The following is a 27,664-nucleotide window of genomic DNA, read 5'->3' on the forward strand; positions in this document are numbered from 1 at the left end:
TAAAACATTTAAATTCTTAATTAACCCTGTAATTGTAATAAACAATTTCTTTTTTTTTTCCAGCGCCACACGAGTTTCCTACCGTTACCATATGGCTTTATCACCTTTGGATGGCACTCTTTACATTTCTGATCCAGAGTCTCATCAAATTATTAAAGTACGTAACACAGACGACTTCAGCGATCCTGAGAGAAATTGGGAAACTGTCGTTGGGTCGGGAGAGAGATGTTTGCCTGGAGATGAGGCACATTGTGGTGATGGAGCATTAGCAAGGGACGCGAAGTTAGCATATCCTAAAGGCGTTGCTGTATCAATTGACAACGTTCTATATTTCGCCGACGGTACAAATATACGAATGGTGGATAGAGATGGTATCATAACAACGGTCATCGGTAACCACATGCACAGAGCCCACTGGAAGCCAATACCTTGTGAAGGAACCTTAAGTGTAGAAGAAGTACACTTACGATGGCCCACAGAACTAGCTATAAATCCACTCGACAACAGCTTACATATTATTGACGATCATATGATTCTTCAAATGGCACCGGATGGAAGAGTCAAAGTCATCGCGGGAAGACCACTTCATTGTCCATCACCACTGACGGGATATGATATGGAACTCGCAACGTATGCGACACTCGTAATGCCACAAAGTATCGCTTTTGGTGCTGCAGGAGACCTATACGTCGCGGAGAGCGATTCTCAAAGAATTAACAGAGTAAGACTAATTACAACTGATGGAAAAATATCTCTATACGCTGGCGCCGAGTCAAAATGCAATTGTTTAGAAAGAGGATGTGACTGTTTCGAAGCTGATCACTTCTTAGCTTCTAACTCCAAATTTAACACCATCTCAGCTGTTACAGTCAGCCCAGATGGCATCGTCCATATCGCAGATCAAGCAAACTACAGAATTCGCTCTGTAATGGCAAGCATTCCAGACGCAAGTGGTGCGAGAGAGTACGAAATTTATGCACCTGATACTCAAGAAATCTACATCTTCAACAGATTTGGACAACACGTTATGACGAAAAATATCCTTACAGGTGAAGATAATTATGTATTCACGTATACAGTAAATACTAGTAATGGAAAATTGAGTACCGTCACAGATGCCGCAGGAAACAAGGTTTTCTTGTTGCGTGATTATTCGAGCTTAGTGAACTCTATAGAGAATACTAAAGGGCAAAAATGTAGGCTTAAAATGTCACGTATGAAGATGCTTCAAGAACTGCGAACACCTGACAATTTCAATGTGACTTTTGACTATCACGGCACAACAGGGTTACTTAAAGCTAAGTATGACAGTACGGGCAGGAGCTACATATACAAATATGATGAATTTGGTAGACTTACATCAGCTGTCACTCCTACCGGAAGAATAATAAATCTCACATTCGATTTAAGTCTTAAAGGAGCAACTGTTCTTGTAAGCGAAAATAACCGCAAACCTGTATCAATTCTAATTAAGGGAAATTCAGTCAACACTAAGGTTGGAGAATCTGAAAAGAAAACTATTATTTCAACTGACGGCAGCATATCATCAAGCATGCCTTGGGGGCACGTAATATCAACTGATACAGTTCCATACACAATTCTGTCAGAAATTGATCCAATTTTGGGAGAAAGTTATCCCGTACCGGCTAAACAAAAAATTGAAGTTGGCGGCGATTTGGCAAACAGATTCGAATGGCGCTATTTCTTACGTAGATTGCAATCTAACAAAGGTAAGGGTAACAAAGCGGTCGCTCAAATAGGTCGTAAATTAAGAGTGAATGGAGATAATCTCTTAACTCTGGAATATGACAGAGATACATCAACTGTTGCTGTATTCATGGACGATAAGGTGGAACTTTTGAACGTTACCTATGATAAAATGGCAAGGCCAGTCAAATGGGGTCCTCGTAGTGGCATATTCGCTGAAGTTGAGTTAGATTATGATAGATTCAACAGACTTACTAGTTGGCGATGGGGTGACTTGAATGAGACGTACGGATACGACAGAGCTGGAAGATTGCACGAAATTCGTTACGGTGATGGATCTTCCTTGGCGTATTCATTCAGAGATATGTTCACAAGCTTGCCTCTGAAAGTTACGACACCTAGAGGCAGCGACTATCTTCTTGATTATGATGACTCTGGTGCCCTTCAAAATTTGACAACACCTAGAGGACATATTCACACATTTGCTCTTATGACTTCATTGGGCTACTTCAAATATCAGTACTTCTCACCTATGAATAGACATCCATACGAAGTACTTTACAATGACGATGGTCACATACTAGCTAAAATATTCCCTCACCAATCCGGAAAAATTCTCTATGTTTATGATAGTACTGGAAAGTTAGAAACGATTCTTGCAGGAGCTTCAGCAATTAGATACGTTTATCACGATAATACTCATCTTGTAAAGAATGTAGAGATCACTGACCCTGACTATGAACTTCGACAGGATTATAAATACCACGCTGGTATTCTTAAAGATGAAAAAATGAAATTTAATTCCAAGAGTGCTTTAAACAACGCTCATTTCAAATACCAATACGATGGCAATGCACGACTTTCCACAATCGATATGAACATCAATAGTAAAGAGATGCCACAGTTAAGATTGAAATACAATCAGAATTTGGGCACACTTGAAGGCGTTAGTGATTTACGAATCTACAGAAATACTTTCAATCGATCTGTTATGCAAGATACTAGCAAGCAATACTTTACAATCACTGATTACGATGATCACGGTAGAATTAAAACTATCCTCATGAACATCAAATCATTCGATGTATTCCGTCTCGAACTAGAATATGATGTTAGGAACAGAATCAGATCGAAGAAGATGATGATTGGCGATACGTCATCAAATGAACGAGTTAGCTATAATTACGACGGACACCTTATGGAAGTAGTCGGGTCTGAAGATGACTGGAAATATGTTTACGATGAGAACGGTAACATCATCGGCATTATTGAGCACGGAGAGAAACGTTACTTAGGCTATGATATCGGTGACAGAGTCGTACAATATGGAGATATTGAATTTAGTAGCTATGACGGCCGAGGATTCGTTATAAGACGAGGAGAACAAAAGTACAGATATAACTCTCGTGGTCAATTCGTTCACGCGTTCGAAAGAGACAAGTTCCAAATGTGGTACTATTACGATGATAGGAACAGATTGGTCGCGTGGAAAGATGATAAAGATAACATTACACAGTTCTTCTACACGAACCCTCAATCGCCTAATCTGATTACACATATGCATTACCCGAAAGCAGAGAAGACAGTGCGACTTTTATATGATCAAAGAGATTTCCTTACTTGCATAGAAACTGAAGATCAACGCTTCTACGTGGCCACTGATCACAATGGGTCACCACTTGTCGTATTTGATGTCAATGGTGAAATTATCAAAGAAATAAAGCGCAGTCCATTCGGTAAGATCGTCAAAGACACTAATCCTGGATTCTACGTGCCCGTGGACTTCCAAGGCGGAATATTGGATTACAATACTAACTTAGTGTACTTGGAAAATCGATTGTACGATCCTGTCGTCGGTCAGTGGATGACGCCTAGCTGGGAACATCTTGCAACTAAACTAAGCTTGCCCACCGACATATTCATCTACAGGTTTAGAAATAACGATCCCATCAATAGAGATCAAAATGTCCCTTACATGACTAATTTGGCGAGTTGGCTTCAATTGTATGGATATGATTTAACTAAGATGATGGGAGCTAAATATATAACAGATATGATATTCCAACCAAAAACATCGGTCACGGCTCCTCAACTTGCACCTGATTTCGGTGTTATGTCTGGACTACAGTGCATCATCGAAAAGGTAAAGTCTCATTACTATTATATATTAGCTACGCCACTACCATATAATATATTACAATATATCAATTATGACATTCAACATCATTGTTTCATTTGTTTTATACATTTCTTAACGTAACTATTTTTTTTTTTTTAAAGGTAAACGACAAGCTCGCTGATATTGAATTTGTTCCCACGCCACTATTGAAAATGGAACCCATTACAAGGAACTTACTCCCAAGGGTTTCTTACAAACGGGGCGTGTTCGGCGAAGGTGTCCTCATATCGAGGGTAGACGGAAAAGCTTTTATAAGCGTAGCGGACGGAGCCAATAGCGTTGTCGAAGACGTCATAACGACTGTTTTTAATAACTCATACTTCCTCGACGTTCACTTCAGTATACACGACCAGGACGTGTTCTACTTCGTGAAGGATAATTCGCTCAAAATAAGAGACGATATGGAGGAACTGAGGCGGTTGTCTGGAAAGTTCAATGTGTCGCAAGACGAGACTAACGATCAAGGATTAGAGGTAAGAATATATTAAGTGTTTTCTTTTTTAACCGACTTCCAAAAAGGAGGAGGTTCTCAATTCAATTTTTTTTATGTATGGTACTTCAGAACTTTTGACTGGGTGGACCGATTTTGATTAAAAAAAAATTAATCGAAAGATGGTGCGTGTCATTTGGTCCTATTTAAATTTATTTGAGATCTAACAGTTACTTTTCAAGTTATATCTAATAATGCGTTTTACTTGACTATTTTTACGTCGACCTACGTTGTATTATACCGTATAACTTTCTTACTGGGTGTACCGATTTTGATGATTTTTATTTTAAACGAAAGCTGGTGTTTATCAAATGGTCACATTTAAATTTCATTGAGTTCTGACTACAACTTTTTGAGTAATTTTTGATAACACGTATTACTTGCCTATTTTTTCGTCTTATACCTACGTTTACTTGTCGATGTAATTGAAGTCGGTTTTTTTTTTCGTTTGTTAGCAAATACAATTATTACATTCTAAAAATGTTTATAATTAACTAATAATAATCTTCTAATTTTAATAATTATCTGAATAATTCTTTGGTCTAGCATTTTTTCTTATAAAGTACACTCCGATTTATGTAAAACGCTTAAAAATTATATTATCTTAATCGCTCTGCCCCACTGTTTTACCCGCTTTAATTTGAAGTAAAAATTTACAAAAATATTAAATAGTCTATAAGATTCTTGAGAAATGAAGTATCCAACAGAAAATGTTATATAATTTGAACAAGTAGCTCCTAAAATTTGCTAAAATAAATAGAACTTTGTTTTCTTTAGTAATTTTTTAAAAACATTTTTTTTGGTCTTGCATGTTTTCATGTTCTGATAATTATAAACGTTGTGTATTAGGTGCGCGTACACGCGGTGGGCAAGGGTTCGGCTCAGGCGGTGATCGTACTCCGCTACGGGGTGGAGCCAACCGCAGAACGAGTGAAGCTGTTGAAACACGCACACAAGAGGGCCGCGGCGCGCGCTTGGGAACGAGAGAAGGCATTGGTAGCGGCCGGTTGGGAGGGTAGAGGTGCCTGGAGTGAAGAGGAGAAAGAGGAACTCATCTCGCATGGAGTGGTAGACGGCTGGGCGGCTAAAGATGTGCATTCTGTGTCTCGCTACCCCCAACTAGCTGATGACCCCGCTAATGTCGTGTTCGTAAGAGACGCGCGTCGCAAACGCCGACGCAGCGGTCGCGCGAGACACCGCTCGTGACTGACGCGACACTAGAGCGACCCTTACGACATCGAGTGCGCCATCTTCGTCACGAATTATCGATCCATTTTTATATTGTTTTACAATTTTTTATCCTATACGTATTTCGCTTAGATTAATGTAATTTTTCACGAAAATCATGTATTCCTAAACGTATTTTAGCCAAATATTTCTTTCGATCCCTACTTTTAGGTATATGTAAATAATATTTTTATTCTTGTAGTCGATTCTTTTGTATCGTTAGACCTAAGGTCCCTATTACTTGGCAATACTATACTATTTAAGCAATAATTTTATATTTTATCTAATCATCCTTAATGTAATGACCCAAGGTTCATTTGATGACGAATCGTAAATTAAATTCGAAACTCCAAGTAGATAGATATTTAGTCTGTATTTAAATGTCATTTCTAACGAGGTCCCATGTTTTATACTCTATGTCTACTCTAATTACTTAAAACTGGAGAGCTTATCGCACTTCTTGATATTATTTTTTAGCTTTAATGTAACTAATCTCATCTCCTTTATTACTCACGTGTCACAATCTAGTTCTCACTTACCTATTTTTACGAATTTTATTTAAGATTGAAATCATAACTATATATTTTTAATTTTCTATTTGCTCACGGAACATTATCGTTTTACGTAGTTCTCGTATAACTGAAAAATCTCCATTTAACCCTTACAGTAAGTCCTCTTAAGATAAATAGATGAAATAAATTTTAACTAAAACGTTGATACGTACACTGAGCGAGTTGTGCAATAATCGAGAAGTAGTTTTCCGTAACCGTCTAGGGTCGAGACTTCTTGCTGACTTATCTTAGATTGTCCCCTCCTGTTTTAAAATATCGGTGTGATTACTGTGCGCTCAGAATACCTGAAAAATATATGTACAAGCGTCTGTATAAATAGATGTATCTCTATGTATTATACGAAAATAAGTGAAAATAATACTCAACTTTATAATACGAATGTTCAAAGTCATACGTAATGGAGCGTTTCTCTTAAGGAAATTTAATATTTTTTATTTTAAGCCATATCAATTTATTGAACGCAATAATCGTGGAACCGTGTAAAAGTCGCTAGCCGTAAGTCAGTAAGAAGAATATGTAAAGTAATTGTAGATCGATAGTTTTATTGTATGTCCATAAATGTGTCTCATTTAAATTGTGGTGTCTATTCCGTGTTAGAATTATTGATTTAAATGCTAGTTGACTGAGCGATTGGTGATAAGGCGTCGAAGATATTTTTTACTAAATGTTTATAAAATATAAAAAAAAAAAAACGGAAAGGGATAAAACATGAATCCGCCGACTCCCCGGACCGATAAGGTTCGACGCAAAGTGATATTTTTGCAAAATGTGACTAAACGAAGCAATACTTTGTAATTAATACGTCTTAACTTTTATTTAGTAACTATAAGGTGTATTTTAATTTATAATTAAATGTAATATTACGATATATATAATATCTATTGTGAATGTAGTTATTGATTTCGCGGTGATATATAATAGAGCAGTATAGTTATCTTTTTTATGATGTATAAAGAATTCTTATTTGTAAATAGGTACTTAAACTATGTAACATGTAAAAATATTGTACATATCTTTAAGCTTGAATTATTTATAGAGGGAGTTAAGGTTTCTAGAATACTGAAGTGATGTACTATATATCAGATGAATAATGAGCTAATTGAGGCTGTAGGACAATCATCTTACTTCTGATCGAAATTTAAAAAAAAATTAAACCCCAATACTCATTTTTATGATATTTTGAAACTTTTCTAATTTTGTCTCCATGACATTGACAGTTAAATATTATTTTTTAAATATACTATTTATCTATACATTTCTATTATTAAAAAAATTGATCAGGGAATACTCTAGCATACCAACAAACTACCATAGACTAATAAGCTTCTAGACATTTTAGAGAGCTTCACGAATGCGATCGAACTTGCATTTAAGTAGTAATAAACTCTGCTGCATTTAATTTGTATTATTGTAGATACGACGCGTAGACTCCAATACTCTGTGTATAGCTACTGGGACAATTGTAGCGCGGACTGCGCGGTGCTCAGCGTAGATTCAGCGGGAAATAGCTATATGACATAGTTTAGAGTTTACATCTATCTTTATCTTATTTCTCTTAACTACACACCGCGCGGTCCACGTTACGTCCGGGTTGATCTAGATCACGGCGTGCGTGCTAGGGGAGACGATGTAAGCATGTACAATAATAAATATAGAAAGTATTCTAATGGAATATGTAATAAAAAATAATAAAACTATCTTTGTTTTAATTATTTTACGTTTCTTATACATTCCCTGTAATAAGATGTGCGGAAACGAATCAGTAGTTTTCAGATCTATCTGATCATTAAGACATTTAATACTATATTAGTAACAGTAACCACAAAAAGAAAAAAATAATAATTTTTTTTTCTACTTACGCTCTTGCCAATTGACATCTATCAAAAGGCCATGAAAATAATACCTACTTCATCATCATTATCAGTTCAGCCTATCGCAGTCCACTGCTGGACATGGCTTCCGCAAGGTCGCGCAAAAATGGCGGTGAACTCATGTGTTTTGCCCAATACCTACTTAATGACAATTATTTTTAAAATATTTAAAATAATAAAATCAAACGAAAAAAGAATCTAATAAAAAAACCTTTTTTATAAAAAATAATTTATTAATTTTGTCTTTAATTCTTATACATTAATAATGATATGTTTAATTTTATGGAATATTTCACAGTAAACTGAACAGTTATAAAATAATTCTTTTAAATCCAGCATTTGTCTTTCCAATTGTAATGTCAAAAAGTTTTTAAAACTAAATATTTTAGAGCTTATAAAGAAAGTCTTAAAAACTATACAATAATAATAAGTAATACATATTATTATTTTCGGGGTTATATTAAAAGTTAAAAAAATACATTACAAGTAGACATTATCATATAAATGCAGACAATAGACAAAGGGATCGTGAAGTCATGGCCATGATTATTTTGTGTTTTTCGTATATATGGCAACAACATAATATTTAATCCGGTACAAATTATATAATCAACTAAAAAACGAGTCCAAGAAAAACCAAGTCAACTCGATTTATCGAAGGTGTACAGATGTACTTCTAAAAAAATGTTTACAATTGCTGTATTATTTTAAAAAAATTATAAAATTTACAAGATTTGGTAGATCCTATGAGGAACATAACACATTAATCTGGGAGAAGTTTTCCCTTAAAACAGTTGACATACAAAGCAACCTGTTTTAAGGTTAACCTCTGAGGTGTCACAATCACAAAATAGACAAAACTATATTGCAACTATAATTTTTGAATATAAAATTTTTAACCATAACGTTAGATCGATTTATTTCATTTTTCTTTTTAAGTAACTTTCTACCTCTTTTTAGATAACTCAAACCTCATCACAACATACTTTATACTATAAAAATATACATTTCTAAAAGTTTACAACATAAATAGCACACATTTACCATAAAATTTACATTTTTCAATACTTAACACGAACCAGCTAAAGTCTTAATAGTCAATTAACTTTTTAAATCTCTTACTCGACAATATACAAAAAGTTTTTAATCAAGCTACTTTAATAATTTCCTCTATATTGTCTATAATAAAATATAGAAAATTTCTTTTTTATCTTAGTGTTGCTATAACTACATATTATTAAATTTATTTTTTAGTTGACTTAGCTATTTCTTTATTATAAATTTATAACTGATCAAGAGTTATTCTTATAAAAAATAATATCGCCGAAATACATTGACAATTTTGTCTAAGCTTTCAACCCCTTGAACCCTACGAAGATACTAAGCGAAAATATACTTAGAGATCAACGTTACTAAATTACCAAATTAATTAGAATCCATTACATATATCCAGTAACAAACGATCATTAGCTAGTGACTCATGTTACATTACTCCCGATTAACTTCGACTAGAAATCAAGGAAATCTAGCAAGCGATTTGGCATAAAATTTTTAAGTCATTGATATTCAATGTTAACATATAAATATATATGTTTTTAGTAAAACTTCTTTACGCACACTTGACTCAAATTATATTAAATTCTGCACACAGTATTTACTGTACCGAGCCTACGTCATTAGTTCCAAATACTTCACTTTGAAGTGTGTCAATTATTTCTTAAGATTTATTTACCAACTAAAACCTCACATATTGCATATTTTACCATTATTTAACGGAATAACCTAAATTTATTATATATAATTATATAAATAACATTATATACAAATATAAAAATACAGTGAAAAAAATGTGAAATTTTTTTTTAATGAATTAGAAAATCACTTACCTAACTTTCCTTATCTGTTGGTTTGAGTACTATATAAAAAGTTTACAAGACAATTCACATTGAACACATTTGATTACAGTACATGTAAATCGATTAAAGTTATACAATATCAATGACTCGCATATAACCAGTAAACAGTAAAAACGTAGAAATATTTTTATTACTTAATGAAATTATTTTTTGCATCAGAATAAAAAAATCTTCACCAGTCTATATTGTCTATGACTCACGTTTAACGTCGAGTGTTTTCGAATTCTCATATCTTACAATTAAAAAAATAGTTTCTCGTTTAGTACCTTTTAACTTTATATATTTTACACTTTATATATTTTTCACAAAAAAAAAACATTGACGGAGCTAAGTTGTCTATGATTTAAAGTAAATTCAGTTGTAAATCTATGTTGTGCCTAAACTACTGTTTCAAAATTAGTGTATGTCATTTTATGGACTACCTTTCACTTTCCTCATCTCCTCATAACACTAGCTGACCCCGCAAACGTTGTTTTGCCATATATGTTATTAACCCCCTTAATAACCCCTTATAACTTAGGGTTATGAAAAATAGATGTTGGCCGATTATCAGACATACCCGATATGCACACAAAATTTCATAAAAATCGGTCCGGCCGTTTCGGAGGAGTATTGTAACTAACATTGTGACACGATAATTTTATATATAAGAATTATAGTGCTCGACGAAACCAATGACCGGTTTTGGCATAAGATAGCTTTACATTAACTACTAATACCATTTGCTTGATTTGAACTTAAGCTACTGCTTATATTTTCTTCACATTTTGTAAATATCTTCGACATAGCGTATGTGACACGCTGCATCTTATGGTATAAGTATTATTTCAATCGGTTCAGTAGTTTTCATAGTATCACCAAACAAAAAAACCGGCTTTTCATTTAGATTAGTTAGATATACATATAAATATGTGTGATTGAAAGCCTTTCACTTGAATCCCACCTGTATACAAAACAATAATATCATGTTTTTTTTGTGTGTAATTCTGTAATAATTTGTTCAGGCACAATACAGTTATACACTCAAATCAATTGGACTGATTTTTTTAAATATAAATCTTAGAAATGTCATATAATTTAAATGCCTCTTGTAACTGTACATAAGTAATATTAGTCTGTATACGGCTCGACAGGGCCGGTAACTCTCTTAGCAACGGTGTCCCACTGAGCCATCATATCTTGATCAACGTTATCGATAACCCACATCTGAGTGTCTGAATCATCACAAGGTTTTATGTATAGAGATCTGGTCGGTGGGTCCCAGTCTAGACAGTTATCGTTTGTACCGTGCTTTAGGCGTTTTGTGTCCTGAAAATATTTTATTTATTTTATTTAATAATAACCATCAACAGAATTACATGTTAAAGAAATTACAATAAGTAATATGCTTAGGTATTAAATATACATATTATTCTTCTCAAAGGTAGTTACAGCATGCGCTATAGACATTAGGTCGTCTGCATATTCTAAAAAAATTTAAACACTTACGGTTTAAGGAAAAATAATACAAAATATAGAATATAAAAAATAAAAATATAATAAATAAATAGGTATATATTGATATTGATTTTCTATAACTTTTTTTTAATTTTGGCAAACAAGCTTAAGTTATATTTGTCTTCACACAAATCACATGGCGATGGTTTATGGCGCTGTGTTCGCTGGTCACAGCAAGTGAATGTTGAATTTGAGTCAATGACCGTAAAATAATATCGCTTCAGCCTGTAATATACTCTGCTGGGCATAGGCCTCTTTTCTAATGTAGGAGAAGGATCAGAGCTTAATCCACCACGCTACTATACTGCGGATATATTCCCTGCTATGAGTAACGATCGCTATCAGGTGTACATGATAACAACCGGGACCGACGGCTTAACGTGCTCTTCAAGATACGGTGGGGAGACATGGTATAAACACAAATATTCATCCCGAGCGGGACTCGAACCCGCAAACCGTCGGTGTTGTCGCACCACTACACCAGGGCGGATGTTATAAATAATTGGTATAGAATATTTTATTCTTACCGGGTAGTACCGCCACAGCTGGTTTCCGCCGCCAAGGTGACAGTTATAGAGAAGGATGGGACTCTTCGGAGACGAGTCGGGAACATCCCAGCACATGTTACGATTTTTGGATCTGCGAATATTTATTTACATATTTATTTATATATATATATATATATATATATATATATATATATATATATATATATATATATATATATATATATATATTTAAGGAAAGCAGCAAAAGTAGCTAGATAAAAAAAATAATAGTTATAGTATAAAAGAGACGCTGTCGAAAAGAACTAAAAAATCGGCCAAATGCGAGTCGGACTCGCGTACGAAGGGTTCCGTACCGTCTAATATATAAAATTCTCATGTCGCGGTGTTTGTAGTTAAACTCCTTCGAAATGGCTTCCATCGCTATTTCTATTTTTTATTATTTTTAATAATTTCCTTTAATTATGATTTTTTTTTCTTAATTCAATTTGATCTCCTGCCTTCGTCGGTCGATAACTGATTAACTACCAATCGATCAGTTATACCCGCTAGATGTCCATCGTTGTCACCTCTCATCCAGCAAACAGATGTTTAGATAGATATCGAAAATTGTAGTTTAAGATATATTCGTTACTTTAAAAAAGATTAAACTAAATAAAGCATACTTTCATTGTCTACAACGCTTTCGATTATAAGTAAATCCCCGCACACTTATAGTAGATTGTTTATTGGCAAAACAACGTTTGGCGGGTCAGCTAGTTATCTAAAAAACGGCAAAAAAAATCACGTTTGTTGTATGGGAGCCCCCCTTAAATATTTATTTTATTATTTTAGTGTTTGTAGTTATAGCGGCAACATAAATACATCATCTATGAAAACTGTCTAACCACGCTTCGTGAGATACAGCTTGGTGACAGACGGACGGATCGATGCACAGACAGCAGAGTCTTAGTAATAGGGTCCCGTTTTACCCTTTGAATACGGAACCCTAATTACCAATAAAAAAATGTATTACTACTAAATATAATACGCATAATAGATATACTATATCCGTGATGATACGATTCAGCATGTAACATCCCATGGCTGGGCATAGGCCTCTTTCTCCATGTAGGAGAAGTATTGGAGCTTTATCAACCACGCTGCTCCACTGCAGGTTGGCGGATATATTCCCTACTATGAGTAGCGATCGCTATTAGATATTTTATGATAATAACCATAGTAATAGCGGTATGTACCGAAGAATCAAAAGTAATAATTTCAGATGATAAGCAATTTTACTTTTCTTTATTCATATATATATATATATATGAATAAAGAAAAGTAAAATATATATATATATAATTATGAAAATATATTTATGATATATATATATATATATATATATATATTTCCCTAGCTTGACCCTTCATTGCCTGTTTTAATTTTTTTTTTGTCAGTCGATTTTTTTTTATGTCACTAGATCGGCAAACAAGCGTACGGTTCACCTGATGGTAAGCGATTACCGTAGCTTATAGACGCCTGCAACACCAGAAGCATCGGAAGCGCCGACCCATTCCCCAATCGCCCAGGAGCTCTGGTCACCTTACTCACCAACAGGAACACAATACTGCTTGAGAACAGTATTATTTAGCTGCGATCTTCTGTAAGGTCGTACTACCCCAGTCGGGCTGCTCCATATTTTGAGCAGCAAATTCCTGCTGTGCCCTACCTCAGTTGAATATATAGCCGTATCGCGTATACCTGATATCCTTGTGCCAGGACAGCTGGAAGTCCTGCTCGGCGGCGACGGCGCGAGTGCAGGCCTTCAGGAGGACGCGCTCCAGCTGCGCGCCGCGGTGCGCGTCCGCGCAGAACTGCGGGTGTGTCGCCGGCCTTATCTGGACACGCCACCGCGGTTAGAACTTGCCTTGTTTGAGCTCAAACCGCTTTACGAACGCTTGATCCCTAAGTCAAGCTGACCACAACGGTGCGAGCACATATTTTCTTTCTTAGCCAATCTCATCTCTCCTAGCCAATTACATTTCGTGTATCTAAGACACAGTGCAGGCCTTTTGTGCAGAAGTTTTACTTCAGTCGTGTGGTCTAAGGCACACTCGTTATACAACTAGGTCGGCAATTCGGCAAACAAGCGTACGGCCCACTTAATGGTAAGCGATTACCCTTGCCTATAAGCGGCTGGAACACTCTGGTGTTATAATTAAATATCTTAAACATACACGCACAGCCGTCTCTTTAAGGTAAGCAACTTAATGCTTATGTTTCGGGTAAGAGCTGACTGTTATGATTAACTTTTTTTAATAAATACATAGAAATAATATAATACATATATAAGTAAATATTATATATTTCACCCAGATTTGGGGTGGAAATCGCAACCACAGCCCCCGGAGCAGAAAGTCACTTAAATCACTACAAACTACAATGGGCTGATCAAGTAAATAAGCTCAATAGATATAAGTTAGTCTAAGATCTGGCATAAGAAATATGTACCTTCACGTGGTTAATGACAATGGACTTAGTAAATATGCAAAATAATACACATATCGACGCACATTTGATAGGCTGCCGATGTAATCTCGCCCAGAAAACTTTAATTATTTATTTATTTATACTTTATTGTACACCACAACTACATTTTAAATAATAAACACCAAATAATTAATCAATAAAGTAAAGATTACTCAGCTAATTAATTAAAACGACTGCTCAAAAGCATTGTTGTGGACCGTCGGTTACAACGGTGACCAGAACCAGAACAAGAACAAGAACACAAAGGGGGAACAGACTATAGAGTAGCCATTTAATTGAAGTAATGAATAACAAAACCTGTAGTAACTCACCTGCCCTTCCGCGAAAGGATTTGGTTCAACTGGTGGATATTTAGCTGTTAAATCGAATGCAATCTGAAAGAAATTAAAACATCAATTAGATAACGTAATAAATAATAAATTGATAATCCCTATTTAAAATTTAAACAATAGAAGTTTCTTATCAGTAAAACACCTACACTTATATATACTTCAATTTCATATTTGTCGACTTTTGACAAGGAAAAATAGTGAACGAGGGAATAGGGACCAGGCCCATTTTTAATAATTACAAGAACCAACAAGTCATGCCGAGATCTGGTAAGAACTTGAACAGAAATACCTAATTTCAATCTCATCTATCTAACCTCAGCAATATTTCTCATAGCAACTTCGGGAAATATTTTTAGTCGGCAAAAAAACGTCCGTAACGAAAATGTGTGGAGTAAGATTTTATGTACACTCGCTATACAGTGTATAATGGATCTAAGTGATGATTGTTATTATTATTTATGAATCATTGTGTAGTATAAAAAAGTTCTACCCCAATAGTTACTTTCTTTTTATCTCGACTAGAACTTGAAATTAATATTTATGTCTCCACACTTTTTTTTATGTTTAGTAGATGTATGTCAAGCGACCAAGCGACTCTCAACGATCTGCATAGAGCGGGCCCTTACCTTCTTCGGGCACATTATGCGGTCTCCTAAGCATAGTCTTGAGAAGCTTATAATACTGGGTCAAGTTGAAGGGAAACGCGCCAAAGGGAGGACACCAGCAACATGGTCTTATGTCATCGAATACGGTGGGAGGCAGCTTGCATCTTGCAATAAAAGCTGCTTACGATCACCTTCAATGGAGACATATCATTCGTGGTCGCGATCCTCATTATTGAGGGAACGAGGAAGAAGATGTAAGCAAGTCATACGTGTGTATACCTGTGTCATGAACCAGCGGAAAGGTTTGCAATGCAGTCGTTCCCTCAAGGCCTTCTGCTCGGAGAGGTCCCCGGGGTCTATTCGAAGGTAGTGAGTCCGACGTCGATAGAGGTACTGAGCATACTCGTCCATCCATACCTCAGCTACGCGTCGGTAGTTCTGTAATAAATATTTTTATATGACATAGACAAATATTGTCAAATAACATTATTACTGTTTTCTTTTACACAACTAGGACAGTAAGGAAGCGTACGGCTCACCTGGTGGTAAGCAATTACCGTAGCTTATAGATGCCTGTAACACCAGAAGCATCGCAAGCGTGTTGCAGAACCTACTCCAATCCTCCTCAGGATAAACCTCTAATCTCATTACTTCTGATATTGTTGCCACATTATCATTCTAATATAGTTCTAACTTTGTGAAATAAAGATATTATTATTATTATTATAATCCTCCTCAGGAGCTTTGGTCACCTTACCCACCACAAGAACACACTGCTTGAAAGAAGTATTATTAAACTGTGGTCTTCTGTATAGTTGAGGTACTTTCCCTGTCGGGCTGCTCCACGTTTTGAACAGGATATTCCCTGTTGTGTCCTACCTCAATTACGTTATTGGAACGTATTATTTTCCTCGATACACTACAATTTCAAGTGATTAAAGTATAATAAAACTGTAACAGGTCCAATTTTGTATGTGGAAGGTATTCTGAAAGTGATTTTTGGAAGGTATTCTATAATCAATGCTTCGATTCAAATGCTATTTTTAGCCGACTTCCAAAAAAGGAGGAGAACTTTTGACCGGGTGAAACCTATTTCGACATTTTTTTTTTTAATCGAAAGGTGGTGTGTGTCAATTGGTCCCATTTAAATTTATTTGAGATCTAACATAGGAGGATTCGGTTGGGCTGGGCGGCGTTTGGCAGACTCCGTCGAGTCTTCACTTCGAAGATTCCGCAATGCTTGAAGACAAAAGTTTTCGAGCAATGCGTCCTGCCTGTGTTAACATACGGAGCCGAGACGTGGACACTGACCAAGGGACTGGTCCACAAGTTTAAAGTCGCTCAACGTGCAATGGAACGGGCTATGCTTGGGGTCTCTCTCAAAGACAGGATTAGAAATGAGACTATCCGCGAGAGAACGAAAGTAACCCACATAACCCACAGAATTAGCAAGTTGAAGTGGCAGTGGGCTAGTCATCTGTGTCGCAGGACCGATGGCCGTTGGAGTAGACGGGTCCTAGAGTGGAGACCGCGACTTGGCAAATGCAGTGTGGGACGTCCTCCGGCCCGTTGGACCGACGATCTACGTAAGATTGCCGGTGTAGGCTGGATGAGGATTGCGGAAGACCGGGATGTGTGGCGCGAACTTGGGGAGGCCTGTTTTTTTTTTTTTTTTTTTTTTATACTAAGATAGGCTTGCGTTTGACCACTATTTCACCTGATGATAAGTGAAAATGCGGTCTAAGATGGAGCACGCTTACCTAGAAGTAACCTATTCACTCGCGACTTAAAGATCCCCAGGTTATAATTTTCTGGAAACACAGACCAGCCATGTCCAGCAGTGGACTGCGATAGGCTGAAGTGTGTGAGATCTAACAACTACTTTTCGAGTTATATCTAATCATGCGTTTTTACTTGACGCTTTTTTCGTCGACCTACGTTGTATTATACCGCATAACTTTCTACTGGATGTACCAATTTGGAAATTCTTTTTTTGTTGGAAAGGGGTATCTTTAGTTTGGTACCATGATAAGGAAACCAGGATCTGATGATGGGATCCAAGAGAAATCGAGGGAATCTCTCGAAAATCCGCTATAACTTTTTACTGGGTGTACCGATTTTGATAATTTTTGATTTAATCGAAAGCTGATGTTTATCATGTGGTCACATATAAATTTTATCGAGATCAGATAACTACTTTTTGAGTACTCTTTGATAACGCGTAGTTACTTGACTATTTTTTCGTCGGTCTACGTTGTATTACTCGTCGATGTAATTGAAGTCGGTTTTTTTTCGTTTGCGAGCAAACACAATTATTTTACTCTTAACATACGACTTATATTTAAAGACTTAAAATAACGATCATCTATTACATCTATTAAATATTATAAAACTTGTGTTATAAGATTTACCAAATATATTAAAAACGAGTATACTTTAGACCACACAACTGAAGTAAGGCTTCTTTAGCTTCTACAGTAATATACGAAACGTAACTCTCTATCTATTTTCACTAACTTAAATCCCCGCCCACACATCCCGATCACACTTTTATAACGCTCTCATCAAAAATTCACCAGCTTACTTCCCAAGTGAAGCGTGCGTTAAGAAATTTTACTTTAAAAATCAAGTAATTTATCACAAAATAAATATAAAAACTACCCTTCCAACAAAATCTCCATGTCCTGGGTTGGGAAAGGGAGCGAACTTCCGGTATATGTGGCCCACACGGGAACAAGGCGCGTCTAACATACGACCGCCACACTGCCATATCTAAGAACAAATAGACACGAGATATATTTCAAAAGGTTATAATAAATATGAATTATTTTATAATCTACTTAGTAAGATTATGAAGTGTCGAAAAATTATGTAAACGGTTATGGCTATAATGAGCGCTGACCAAACAGACTCAACTCTACTTCAACATTTAATGGATATTATACATATAGAAGCTCAATGATCCAGTCAACACATGAAATCAATTTACGTAAATGTGATGATATAAAATTTGTGTTTATTTATCTTATGTCACATTAATATCACATTTACGTAAATTTACGGCACGTGGTCACTGGGGAGTACTCGTACTTAAGCACTTTTTTACTACATTTATTTTTAATTTGTAAACAAAATTAATTTATGTTTGGAAACCCTGCACGATGCGAAAAGGGATTTCTCTATCGTCGAGCGGTCAATATACCCATACATATACAATTAAGAATTAAACACACAATTTTTTCTATTTTACAATTTATCCAATGACAACGAAATGAACCTACCTTAAAGCTAAGCTCGTACTGTTCACCGCCCCATATGTCAAGACCCGCGTCGTAACCTCCCAGCTCCCAGAAAAATACCCGAGAAATCGCGAACAGACCCCCCGCCATTACTGGACTCCTGTTGATACAAGATATGATGATTAAAAAAATATTTAAAAAAAAAATTAAAGAAAAACATGAGGGTAGTTCGACATTGAAGCGCGTGTACGTGTAAATGTAGAAGTTTGGTTTGTAATTATAGTATACGTCAGTAATATGCCGATTGTGCGAGTTACATAATTATGCTCTCATTGGACTGTTGTGCAAATGCATTCAACGAAAAAAAAAACACTGCTAACACATGACATTTTGAAAGATTTGTCATATATTGTGGGCAAACGGAAAATTTAAAAATTGATTGGAAAGAAAGAAAGCTTTCGGTCAGTCGATCAGAGCTTAATCCTCCACGCTGCTCCAATGCGGGTTGGCGGATATATTCCTACTACGAGTAACGATCGCTATCAGGTGTACATGATAACAACCGGGACCGACGGCTTAACGTGCTCTCCGAGGCACGGTGGGGAGACCCACAAGGACTGCACAAACACCCAGACCACGGCAAACATCTGTATGGCTAATACAAATGTTTGTCATGTGCGGGGATCGAACCCGCAACCGCTAGTGCAACAGGTACAATCCATGGCTGTAACCGTTGCGCCAACGCGGCATCTAGCCAAGTCCAGCGTGGTGACTGGGCAAAACACATGAATTTACGTTATTTTTGGCGTGAACTTGTGGAGGACCAGTAGTGGACTGCATAAGGCTGCTGTGATGTGCTGTGAAGTATTGTATTTGCATAAACGACATTTGAGAAACTGATGTTGAGCGAGATTGTGAGTTAGTGAGAGTCAGAATGTGTGAGTGCGAGTGCGCATGTGATTCTAAGTGTGAGTGAGTCTGAGTGCGAGTCTGAGTGCGAGTCTGAGTGCGAGTCTGAGTGCGCGTCTGAGTGCCAGTCTGAGTGCCAGTCTGAGTGCGAGTCTGAGTGCGAGTCTGAGTGCGAGTCTGAGTGCGAGTCTGAGTGCGAATCTGAGTGCGAGTCTGACTGCGAGTCTGAGTGCGAGTCTGAGTGCGAGTCTGAGTGCGAGTCTGAGCTTAACTGTGATTCTGAGTGTGAGTGTGATAATGATAATGCTGAGCGTAAGAGACCAACTCGAAGGGCTCCGGCATGTTCTCCTCGTCGCGCGGCAGCACGGGCAGCCGCTTGTAGAACAGCTCCCAGTCGAAGGCGCCGCGCGCGCCCTCGTCCTGCGCGCGGTACTCGAACGTGTCGTACGCGACCACGTCGATGAACGGGCACACCACGGTGCGGTAGTCCAGCGCTATCGGCTCTGGTGTACGTCAAGAAGGAAAGTTAGATAAGATACTTTAGTTATGTAGGTACTAAACAGGCAAGTAATAAATAAAATAGTAAATAATAATTGAAAACTTTTTGAAATGTGTCCGAAATCAATTTAATTTGGAAATTGTAGAGAAAAAAAAAAGATTTAACAGTAATTCCAGTTTATTAGCTAGTTGTATACTTTGGTACATCACATTTAAATGAAACTGGGAAATATTTAGTAGTTTCCCCTCTTTAATAGAAGTACAAGAAATACATTCCTGTAGATATATATATTCTAGCAATATATATACATATACATATACATATGTATACATAAACAGACCTAGCAGTGGTGGCAGCCAATTCACATTAGCTTCAGTGTGCGAATCCAAAAACACAAGAACATCAGCGCTTGCCTGTTTAGCTCCGGCTAATCTAGCAGCTATTAGTCCACTACGTGTCTCCAAGCGAATAACTTTGACTTTAGGCAAGTGCTTCGATAAATAATCCTCTAACTTTTGCTTAAGGAAATCTGAAAATAAACAAATAAAAGCCTTAAAAAAAAATATGATGTACAAAATGGATAATAATAAACTAAACTAGTTGTCAAGGTCAAATATTTATGTATACAATATTTAGAGGATACCATTATTAAGCAATTCCAGTTACTCATAATAAATGGATAATTACTGAAGTACAGTATTCTAGAAGTAAATCCTTACCCATGGCTTCTCTCATATGGATAAGAAGTGACGTTATATAAGTATAGTATAGTAGTAGTAATAGTAGGATAGGGGTAGAGGTAGAAGTGGGACTTAAAAAGTGAAAAAAACAATTACCTTTTGTACTAGCATCGTCCACTAAAAACACCTCCTTAATCAAGAACGTAGGCGATCTGTTGAGGACACTGTATGCCGTTCTGAGCAACGTACTCCAGTGTTCATTGTGAAAAGGCACAACCACGCTGACTGTGGGTAACGATTCTATGTACAATCTCTTTTGACAACCTTGATGACGTATATCCGGTAATGAGCGATTAAGTGGTATTTTGTCACTGAGTGCTCCATTAAAGCCATTCACGGCGTAGAGATCTTTCTCTATCGCAGAGTCTTTTTCTGGAAGGTGAGCAGGTAGGCCATGTTCGCCGATACCTAAAGAAATTAGAAGATACATATTAATATATGTTAATTCGACGATAAGCAGACGCTACTAAAGGCTGAAATCTCATTCCTTATCTTTAAATTTTGAGGTAATTGTCTATTCTGAATTTTTTTTGATAAAGACAATTTTTCGCTACACAAACGCTGCCACACTGAGACTTTTTTTTATATTAAGATAGGCTTGCGTTTGACCACTATTTCACCTGATGTTAAGTGAAGTGACACGCGTTGGCGCAACGGTTACAGCCATGGATTGTACCTATTGCGCTGGCGGTTGCGGGTTCAATCCCTGCACATGACAAGCATTTGTATTGGCCATACAGGTGTTTGCCGTGGTCTGGGTGTTTGTGCAGTCCTTGTGGGTCTCCCCACCGTGCCTCGGAGAGCTCGTTAAGCCGTCGGTCTCGGTTGTTATCGTGTACACCTGATAGCGATCGTTACTCATAGTAGGGAATATATCTGCCAACCCGCAATGGAGCAGCGTAGTGGATTAAGCTCTGATCCTTCTCCTACATGGGGAAAGAGGCCTATGCCCAGTAGTGGGATATTATAGGCTGAAGCGCATTAAGTGAGAATGCATACAAAAAGCACGCTTACCTAGAAGTAACCTGTTCACTCGTGACTTAAAGATCCCTAGGTTGTTGTAGTATGTATGTATGTATGTATATAGTTAGTCTTAGTTATTTCTAGATTAAATATTTATTTCGCTACTCTGAATTGAATTTTTTTAAAAGAATGTTTTTTTTTTTAATATTTGATATCACCTATAGTGCGTTCAATGAGCCGAGATACCAAATGTAAACAAACCAAATGCGAGGTCATTCAACTATGCAGGGTTTTGTAACCTTTTTTTTTACTTACACAAAAATTTTAAATGTAAAATATATTTATATTTTGTAATTACTAAATTAAATATAATTTATTAAATATAATTATGTATTTAATATTTGATACTTCTTAAATAATAATTATCGAAATATAAAAATCACCCGAGCGCTTCAGGACACGAAATGAAATAAAAATAAATAATACAAATTCAAAGGGCCGTACGCGGTCCGATTGTTTTCAAGGCCAGTTAAAATATCGTTCGACCTTGCAGAGAGACGTGCAGCAGATAGCAAACAAACAAGATAGAAAGAGATAGATTATATTTTGTTTGTTCCGTCGTCGCTACGAAAAAATGATGGGCTTTGTTTACATTTGGTATCTCTTCTCGTTGAACAGACTTTATATGTATTATATGTGGCTACGGCACGTGCTGTGTGGCTACGGCACTAAAGAATTTAGCCACCCCCTCTCTGCCCGTGGGTGTCGTAAGAGGCGACTAAGGGATAACAAGGTTCCACAACCACCTTGGAACTTAAGAAGCCGACCGATGGCGGGATAGCCATCCAACTGCTGGCTTTGAAATGCACAGGCCGAAGACGGGCAGCAGCGTCTTCGTGCGACAAAGCCAGTACTGCGGTCACCAACCCGCCTGCCCAGCGTGGTGACTATGGGCAAAACACATGAGTTCACGTTATTTTTGGCGTAAACTTGTGGAGGCCTATGTCCAGCAGTGGACTGTATAGGCTGTAATGAATGAATGAATGAATATGTATTATTACCTCATAGCTTCAAATAGCTTTAAATGATTTGAATGACCATGTTAAAATCAAATAATAAGTAACCTAAACCAGACAAAAACATAATGTTAAACCTAAAACATTACTATATACCTATTGAATTTTACATATATTTTAAAATACTTTTTATCATCTATTACACATTATGAGCTATCTCTTGAAACAGGAACCACAATATTAATAGATATTAATAATTAAATAACATAGATATGTTTTCAGTATGTATTAATTAATATTAAGATAATTGTGTTTGCTCGCAAATGAAAAAAAAACTGACTTCAATTACATTGACAAGTAATACAACATAAGTAGACAAAAAAACATTAACAAATGCACTAGTTGTCACTACGATTTTCCATCATCAGATTCATCTATATATATATATACGATCAAATTGAGTAACCTCCTCCTTTTTTGAAGTAAGTTAAAAAATATTTATAATTAATGTTAGTTTCTTTTAAGGTAATAATTAATTAAAGGTTGTATAATAAATATATATAATATATTCTAAAACTATATTATAGAAAGCTTACCATCTCGTTTTCTCTCGTATTCAATTTGTTGATAATTGTGCCAATCAATTTTCTGAAAGTACATAAATATGTATTATTGAATGGATAAAAAAATGTTTTTGTTTTTTTTTAGTATTTTAATAATGAACACAAATAGAGGCTCTATTGAACCTACCTTATTATAACACCAATGTGTTTATTTTACATTAACTTGGTTTTAAAACTTCACAAAAGTGATACAATATGAAACAATTTAGCTTGTAATGTCCCACTGCTGAACATCTCTAGATTACTTTTTTTTTTTATACAACTAGGTTGACAAACAAGCACACGGCTCATCTGATGGTAGCTTATCTGTAATCTATACCTGTGTACTTGTTACCTGTATACTGCACCATCCAACCTCAGAAGCAACACAAACATTACTGACCCTACCCCCTATCCCTCTAGGAGCTCTGGTCACCTTACTCACTACAGGAACACAAAACTGTTTGAAAACAGTATTATTTAGCTGTGGTCTCCTAAAGTCGATTCACTTCACCAGTTGGGCTACTCGAAATTTTGGGCATGATATGTCCTGCGGTCTCCTACCTTAATTATTTTACTATTGAAGCCTAATTCACCATGCTGATCCACTTCAGATTGGTGGATAATGGCAGTGAATGAATAGCAGGAATAACTTTTTAAGTTTTCATAATCACAAAATCAATTATTACAGTTTATATACAGTAGTTTAGTACATATAAAGCATATTATGATTGTCATTATATCTAATATTCCAGCAGCAACAAATATCCTATTTTATATGTTATTAAAATAAAAATCTCACCTTTAAACTAGTAGGCACGAAGTACCCCTTATCATTTTCTCTTTGTAAAAATTTTTGTAATGTCTTCTGCACTGGTTTGGCAACATCTGCTATTGTTCTGACTTCAGTGTTATTTTTTATTATGTAGAGTAAAATTAATAGTAAGGTGATAGCTAAAAGGTTACGGAGCCTTAAAATCCTAAAACAGAATCGCCTCATCACTAACATGTGTATATTCTGTAACAAAAAGTTAATAATTATATTTAGAAATATTGGTAATTTAAACACAAAATAAAACTACTATTTTTTTTTTATACTACAAAATTACATAAAATTAAACAGCAAAAATCTAACAATTTAAGACTAAAAGAATATATATACATACCTTATTTCTTATACTTTCAAATTTAATATTTCACTAATAGATGAATTGAAATTAAACTTTGACTATTTAAGTAAATCAAAAATTAACACGAAAATTAAATATATTATCGATAACAGATAGTAAAATACACTTATTCAATTAGCAGTTCTAGGAAATATTTAGATTAGATTATAAACGTTAAGCATAAAGCTAAATTTAACGAGTAAATATTTTTTTTACTATCGACGTCTCGATAACACGTAGATATATTTTGTACAAAATATTATTTTCACATAATAAATTTCTTAATAACTCTTTAACAAGAAACTCTAGCATTAAACTGTATTTTAATTATTTTATTGTGCACATTAATAGACTAACTGCAACGACTCAGTTATAATTCAGCCTATCTAAAGAATTTGAGCAGCCTATCGCCTATCAAGTTTTTTACAAAGAGTAGGTATGTTTTTCAGTGTTTTTAAAACCTGATTTGACAAGAAACAACAACAAAAATGTCAAAGTTGGTAAAATAGGTATGTGGTATCTAGTACCTAGGAACTAGATACTAGTGACTATTACAGATATAGATATATTCGGTGTGTTTCACTAAAATTGCTGGTCCATTAAGACTAACGTGAAAATCTTTTTTTTTTTTTTCGAATAGTATACTGATGATATATAGAGTACTGATGGCCCTAGCGGCCTTGTGGCCTTACAGCGTCACCGGTGAGAGGGGCCGGGTACTATAGACACCGGCCGCGAAGGAAGAAGGGGAGTCCTCTGGGAGGGCTCGGGGTCGTAAAAATCACCGCGGGCGTTGTTTTTATAGAGAGTAGTTTATATCGCAAGCTAGTGTGCTCTGTGACACTCCTCCTAACCCTCACACCCCGGACCCTCATGTCTGAGTGACCCCTATCATCTTCAGCAGTTTCATTAACCTTGGCTGGGTTAAGGCCTTTGTTAAAAGATCTGCTTCCATATTGTCTGTGTCCTTATAACGAATCATTATCAGTTTCTTTTGGACACAGTCTCTTATAAAGTGTTCTCTTATGCTTATGTGCTTTGACTTTTTTCCAGTCATTAAATTGTTTGCTAACTTCTGTGCAGCTAAATTATCGTTGTAGATTGGTACAGCTTGTTTAACCACTCCAATATCTTCCGAAAGCTGTTTTAAGTGTAGCGCTTCCTTTGCAGCTTTCGTCATTGCCATATATTCAGTCTCAGCAGTTGACAAAGCTACAACTCGTTGCTTCTTAGTAGTATAACTTATTAGAGCACCTCCATACTTGAAGATGTAACTCGTATATGAACGACGGTCAATGGTACATGCTGCCCAGTCAGCATCAGTCATTGCTACTAATGCACTTCCTATAACTTACTGTAACCATAATATCTGGTCGCTTAGCTATAGCCAGATACATCAAAGAATCAATCAATGCCTAGTATGGTATGTTCCATCGTTGAAACGCCGGCAAAACAACGGCCCATGTTAAATTTTTCTAATAATTTTTCAATATAACTTATTTGTGACGATCGCTTAGTGGAACACGGCTATTGTGTCAAGACATAAGGGGCCTACTCAAAGCACTGCCTGCAGGGCCCTGCTTGCAGTGCCACTGCCGATCGTATTGTATGTATGCATGCAGGGCCGATATTTTAATTGTTCACCCTGTCGCAGGGCCGCAGTGTCGTTCTGCCAGCCCGACACACGATCTCCCCACTCCGTAAACTGCAATCAGGGACATGTGTAGCTCGGTCGGGCCGATTTAGACCACCATTTTGTTTACGTCGGTACATTGCGACGTTTGTCTACTCTATTTGACCTGGGGTTTGTCTTGTCAGTGGTTGTCATTTAGCAATTAATCAGTTAGTTGGTGGTTAGTTGGTTTGGTTTTATTATATTACTAGCTGACCCGGCGAACTTCGTATCGCCTAACACAAACTTTATCGTATGGTATTAAAGTTCAAATTGACTTTTAAGTATTATCACAAATCTTTTGTATGGGAGTATAGAAAAGTGTTGTTTTTAGACTTTTTCAGGAAATTAAAATTTTTTTTTTTTGAATTTTTCTCTCCGTAAGAACCATCCTCGTACTTCAAGGAATATTTTAAAAAAAAGAATTAGCGAAATCGGTCCAACCGTTCTCGAGTTTTGCGCTTAGCAACACATTCAGCGACTCATTTTTATATTAAAGATTTGTTTGGCTCTGTTTTCTTCAAGAAAAATGAGCCAGCGAGAAAAAGAAGTGTGGAGGGACGTAATCTAATTGTATAGGGATTTGCCATGTCTTTGGAAAACTAACCACGATCATTATCATAGCAAAGATATGCGGTCGCAGGCTATGTCGCTTTTACATGAAAAATATTAAACTTTTTTACACCAGTGCTTCCTTTTTTTTTTTTTGAACGCTACAAGTACTCAATACAGTCAAACCCAATGCTATTTTGTGGTGTTTGAATAATGTAGGAGCCATTTATAAAAACTGACGAATTTAGGCAAGGACAAAGAGAACACAACTGAACACGACAACGTATGCCGCGTAAATGATTTGCAGTGCTTTGTGGAGCAACATCCTCTGCGGCTTCTGCGGCGGCCCTTAAAGGGGCCTACTCAAAGCACTGCCTGCAGGGCCTGCTTGCAGTGCCACTGCCGATCGTATTGTATGTATGCATGCAGGGCCGATATTTTAATTGTTCACCCTGTCGCAGGGCCGCAGTGTCGTTCTGCCAGCCCGACACACGATCTCCCCACTCCGTAAACTGCAATCAGGGACATGTGTAGCTCGGTCGGGCCGATTTAGACCACCATTTTGTTTACGTCGGTACATTGCGACGTTTGTCTACTCTATTTGACCTGGGGTTTGTCTTGTCAGTGGTTGTCATTTAGCAATTAATCAGTTAGTTGGTGGTTAATTGGTTTGGTTTTATTATATTATTTGTATGGCTCTGTTTTTTTCAAGAAAAATGAGCCAGCGAGAAAAAGACGTGTGGAGGGACGTAATCTTATTGTATAGGGATTTGCCATGTCTTTGGAAAACTAACCACGATCATTATTTATTTATTTATTTATTTATTTTATTTTATTTCTTACATCTAATATTACAGGCATAACAAAGA

At 36.3% G+C, this 27,664-nt stretch overlaps 2 protein-coding genes across 2 annotated transcripts in view; one reads left to right on the forward strand and one right to left on the reverse strand.

The window, feature by feature from the left end:
- The window catches only part of LOC123670007 (teneurin-m), a 305,041-nt gene extending 299,459 nt beyond the window's left edge, over positions 1 to 5,582 (forward strand). The window contains exons 19-21 of the mRNA XM_045603502.1: positions 64 to 3,850; positions 3,988 to 4,359; positions 5,226 to 5,582. Coding sequence (XP_045459458.1) covers positions 64 to 3,850; positions 3,988 to 4,359; positions 5,226 to 5,582 — 4,516 coding nt within the window. The remainder of the gene's footprint in view (positions 1 to 63; positions 3,851 to 3,987; positions 4,360 to 5,225) is intronic.
- Positions 5,583 to 11,026: 5,444 nt separating this feature from the next.
- On the reverse strand, positions 11,027 to 25,238 carry LOC123670489 (N-acetylgalactosaminyltransferase 6). The gene is made up of 13 exons (XM_045603983.1): positions 24,569 to 25,238; positions 24,205 to 24,420; positions 23,397 to 23,448; positions 20,918 to 21,229; positions 20,422 to 20,610; positions 19,908 to 20,085; positions 18,716 to 18,833; positions 18,096 to 18,206; positions 15,714 to 15,872; positions 14,809 to 14,871; positions 13,709 to 13,845; positions 11,987 to 12,098; positions 11,027 to 11,270 (listed from the first exon to the last, which is right to left on the reverse strand). Exons 2-13 carry the CDS (start codon positions 24,409 to 24,411, stop codon positions 11,073 to 11,075), a joined length of 1,836 nt encoding a protein of 611 aa, XP_045459939.1. The 5' UTR covers positions 24,412 to 24,420; positions 24,569 to 25,238; the 3' UTR covers positions 11,027 to 11,072.
- Positions 25,239 to 27,664: the final 2,426 nt, after the last annotated feature.

The sequence above is a fragment of the Melitaea cinxia genome, chromosome 4 (assembly GCF_905220565.1).
Source record: "Melitaea cinxia chromosome 4, ilMelCinx1.1, whole genome shotgun sequence".
NCBI classification, from domain to species: Eukaryota; Metazoa; Arthropoda; class Insecta; order Lepidoptera; family Nymphalidae; genus Melitaea; species Melitaea cinxia.

Coding starts and splice junctions, on each gene's coding strand:
- LOC123670489 (XM_045603983.1), bottom strand. CDS start 24,411: ATGTTAGTGATGAGGCGATTCTGTTTTAGGATTTTAAGGCTCCGTAAC. Junction 20,611..20,917: donor GGACGATGCTAGTACAAAAG/GTAATTGTTTTT, acceptor GTTTATTTTCAG/ATTTCCTTAAGCAAAAGTTA. Junction 12,099..13,708: donor TCCTGGCACAAGGATATCAG/GTATACGCGATA, acceptor AAATATTCGCAG/ATCCAAAAATCGTAACATGT.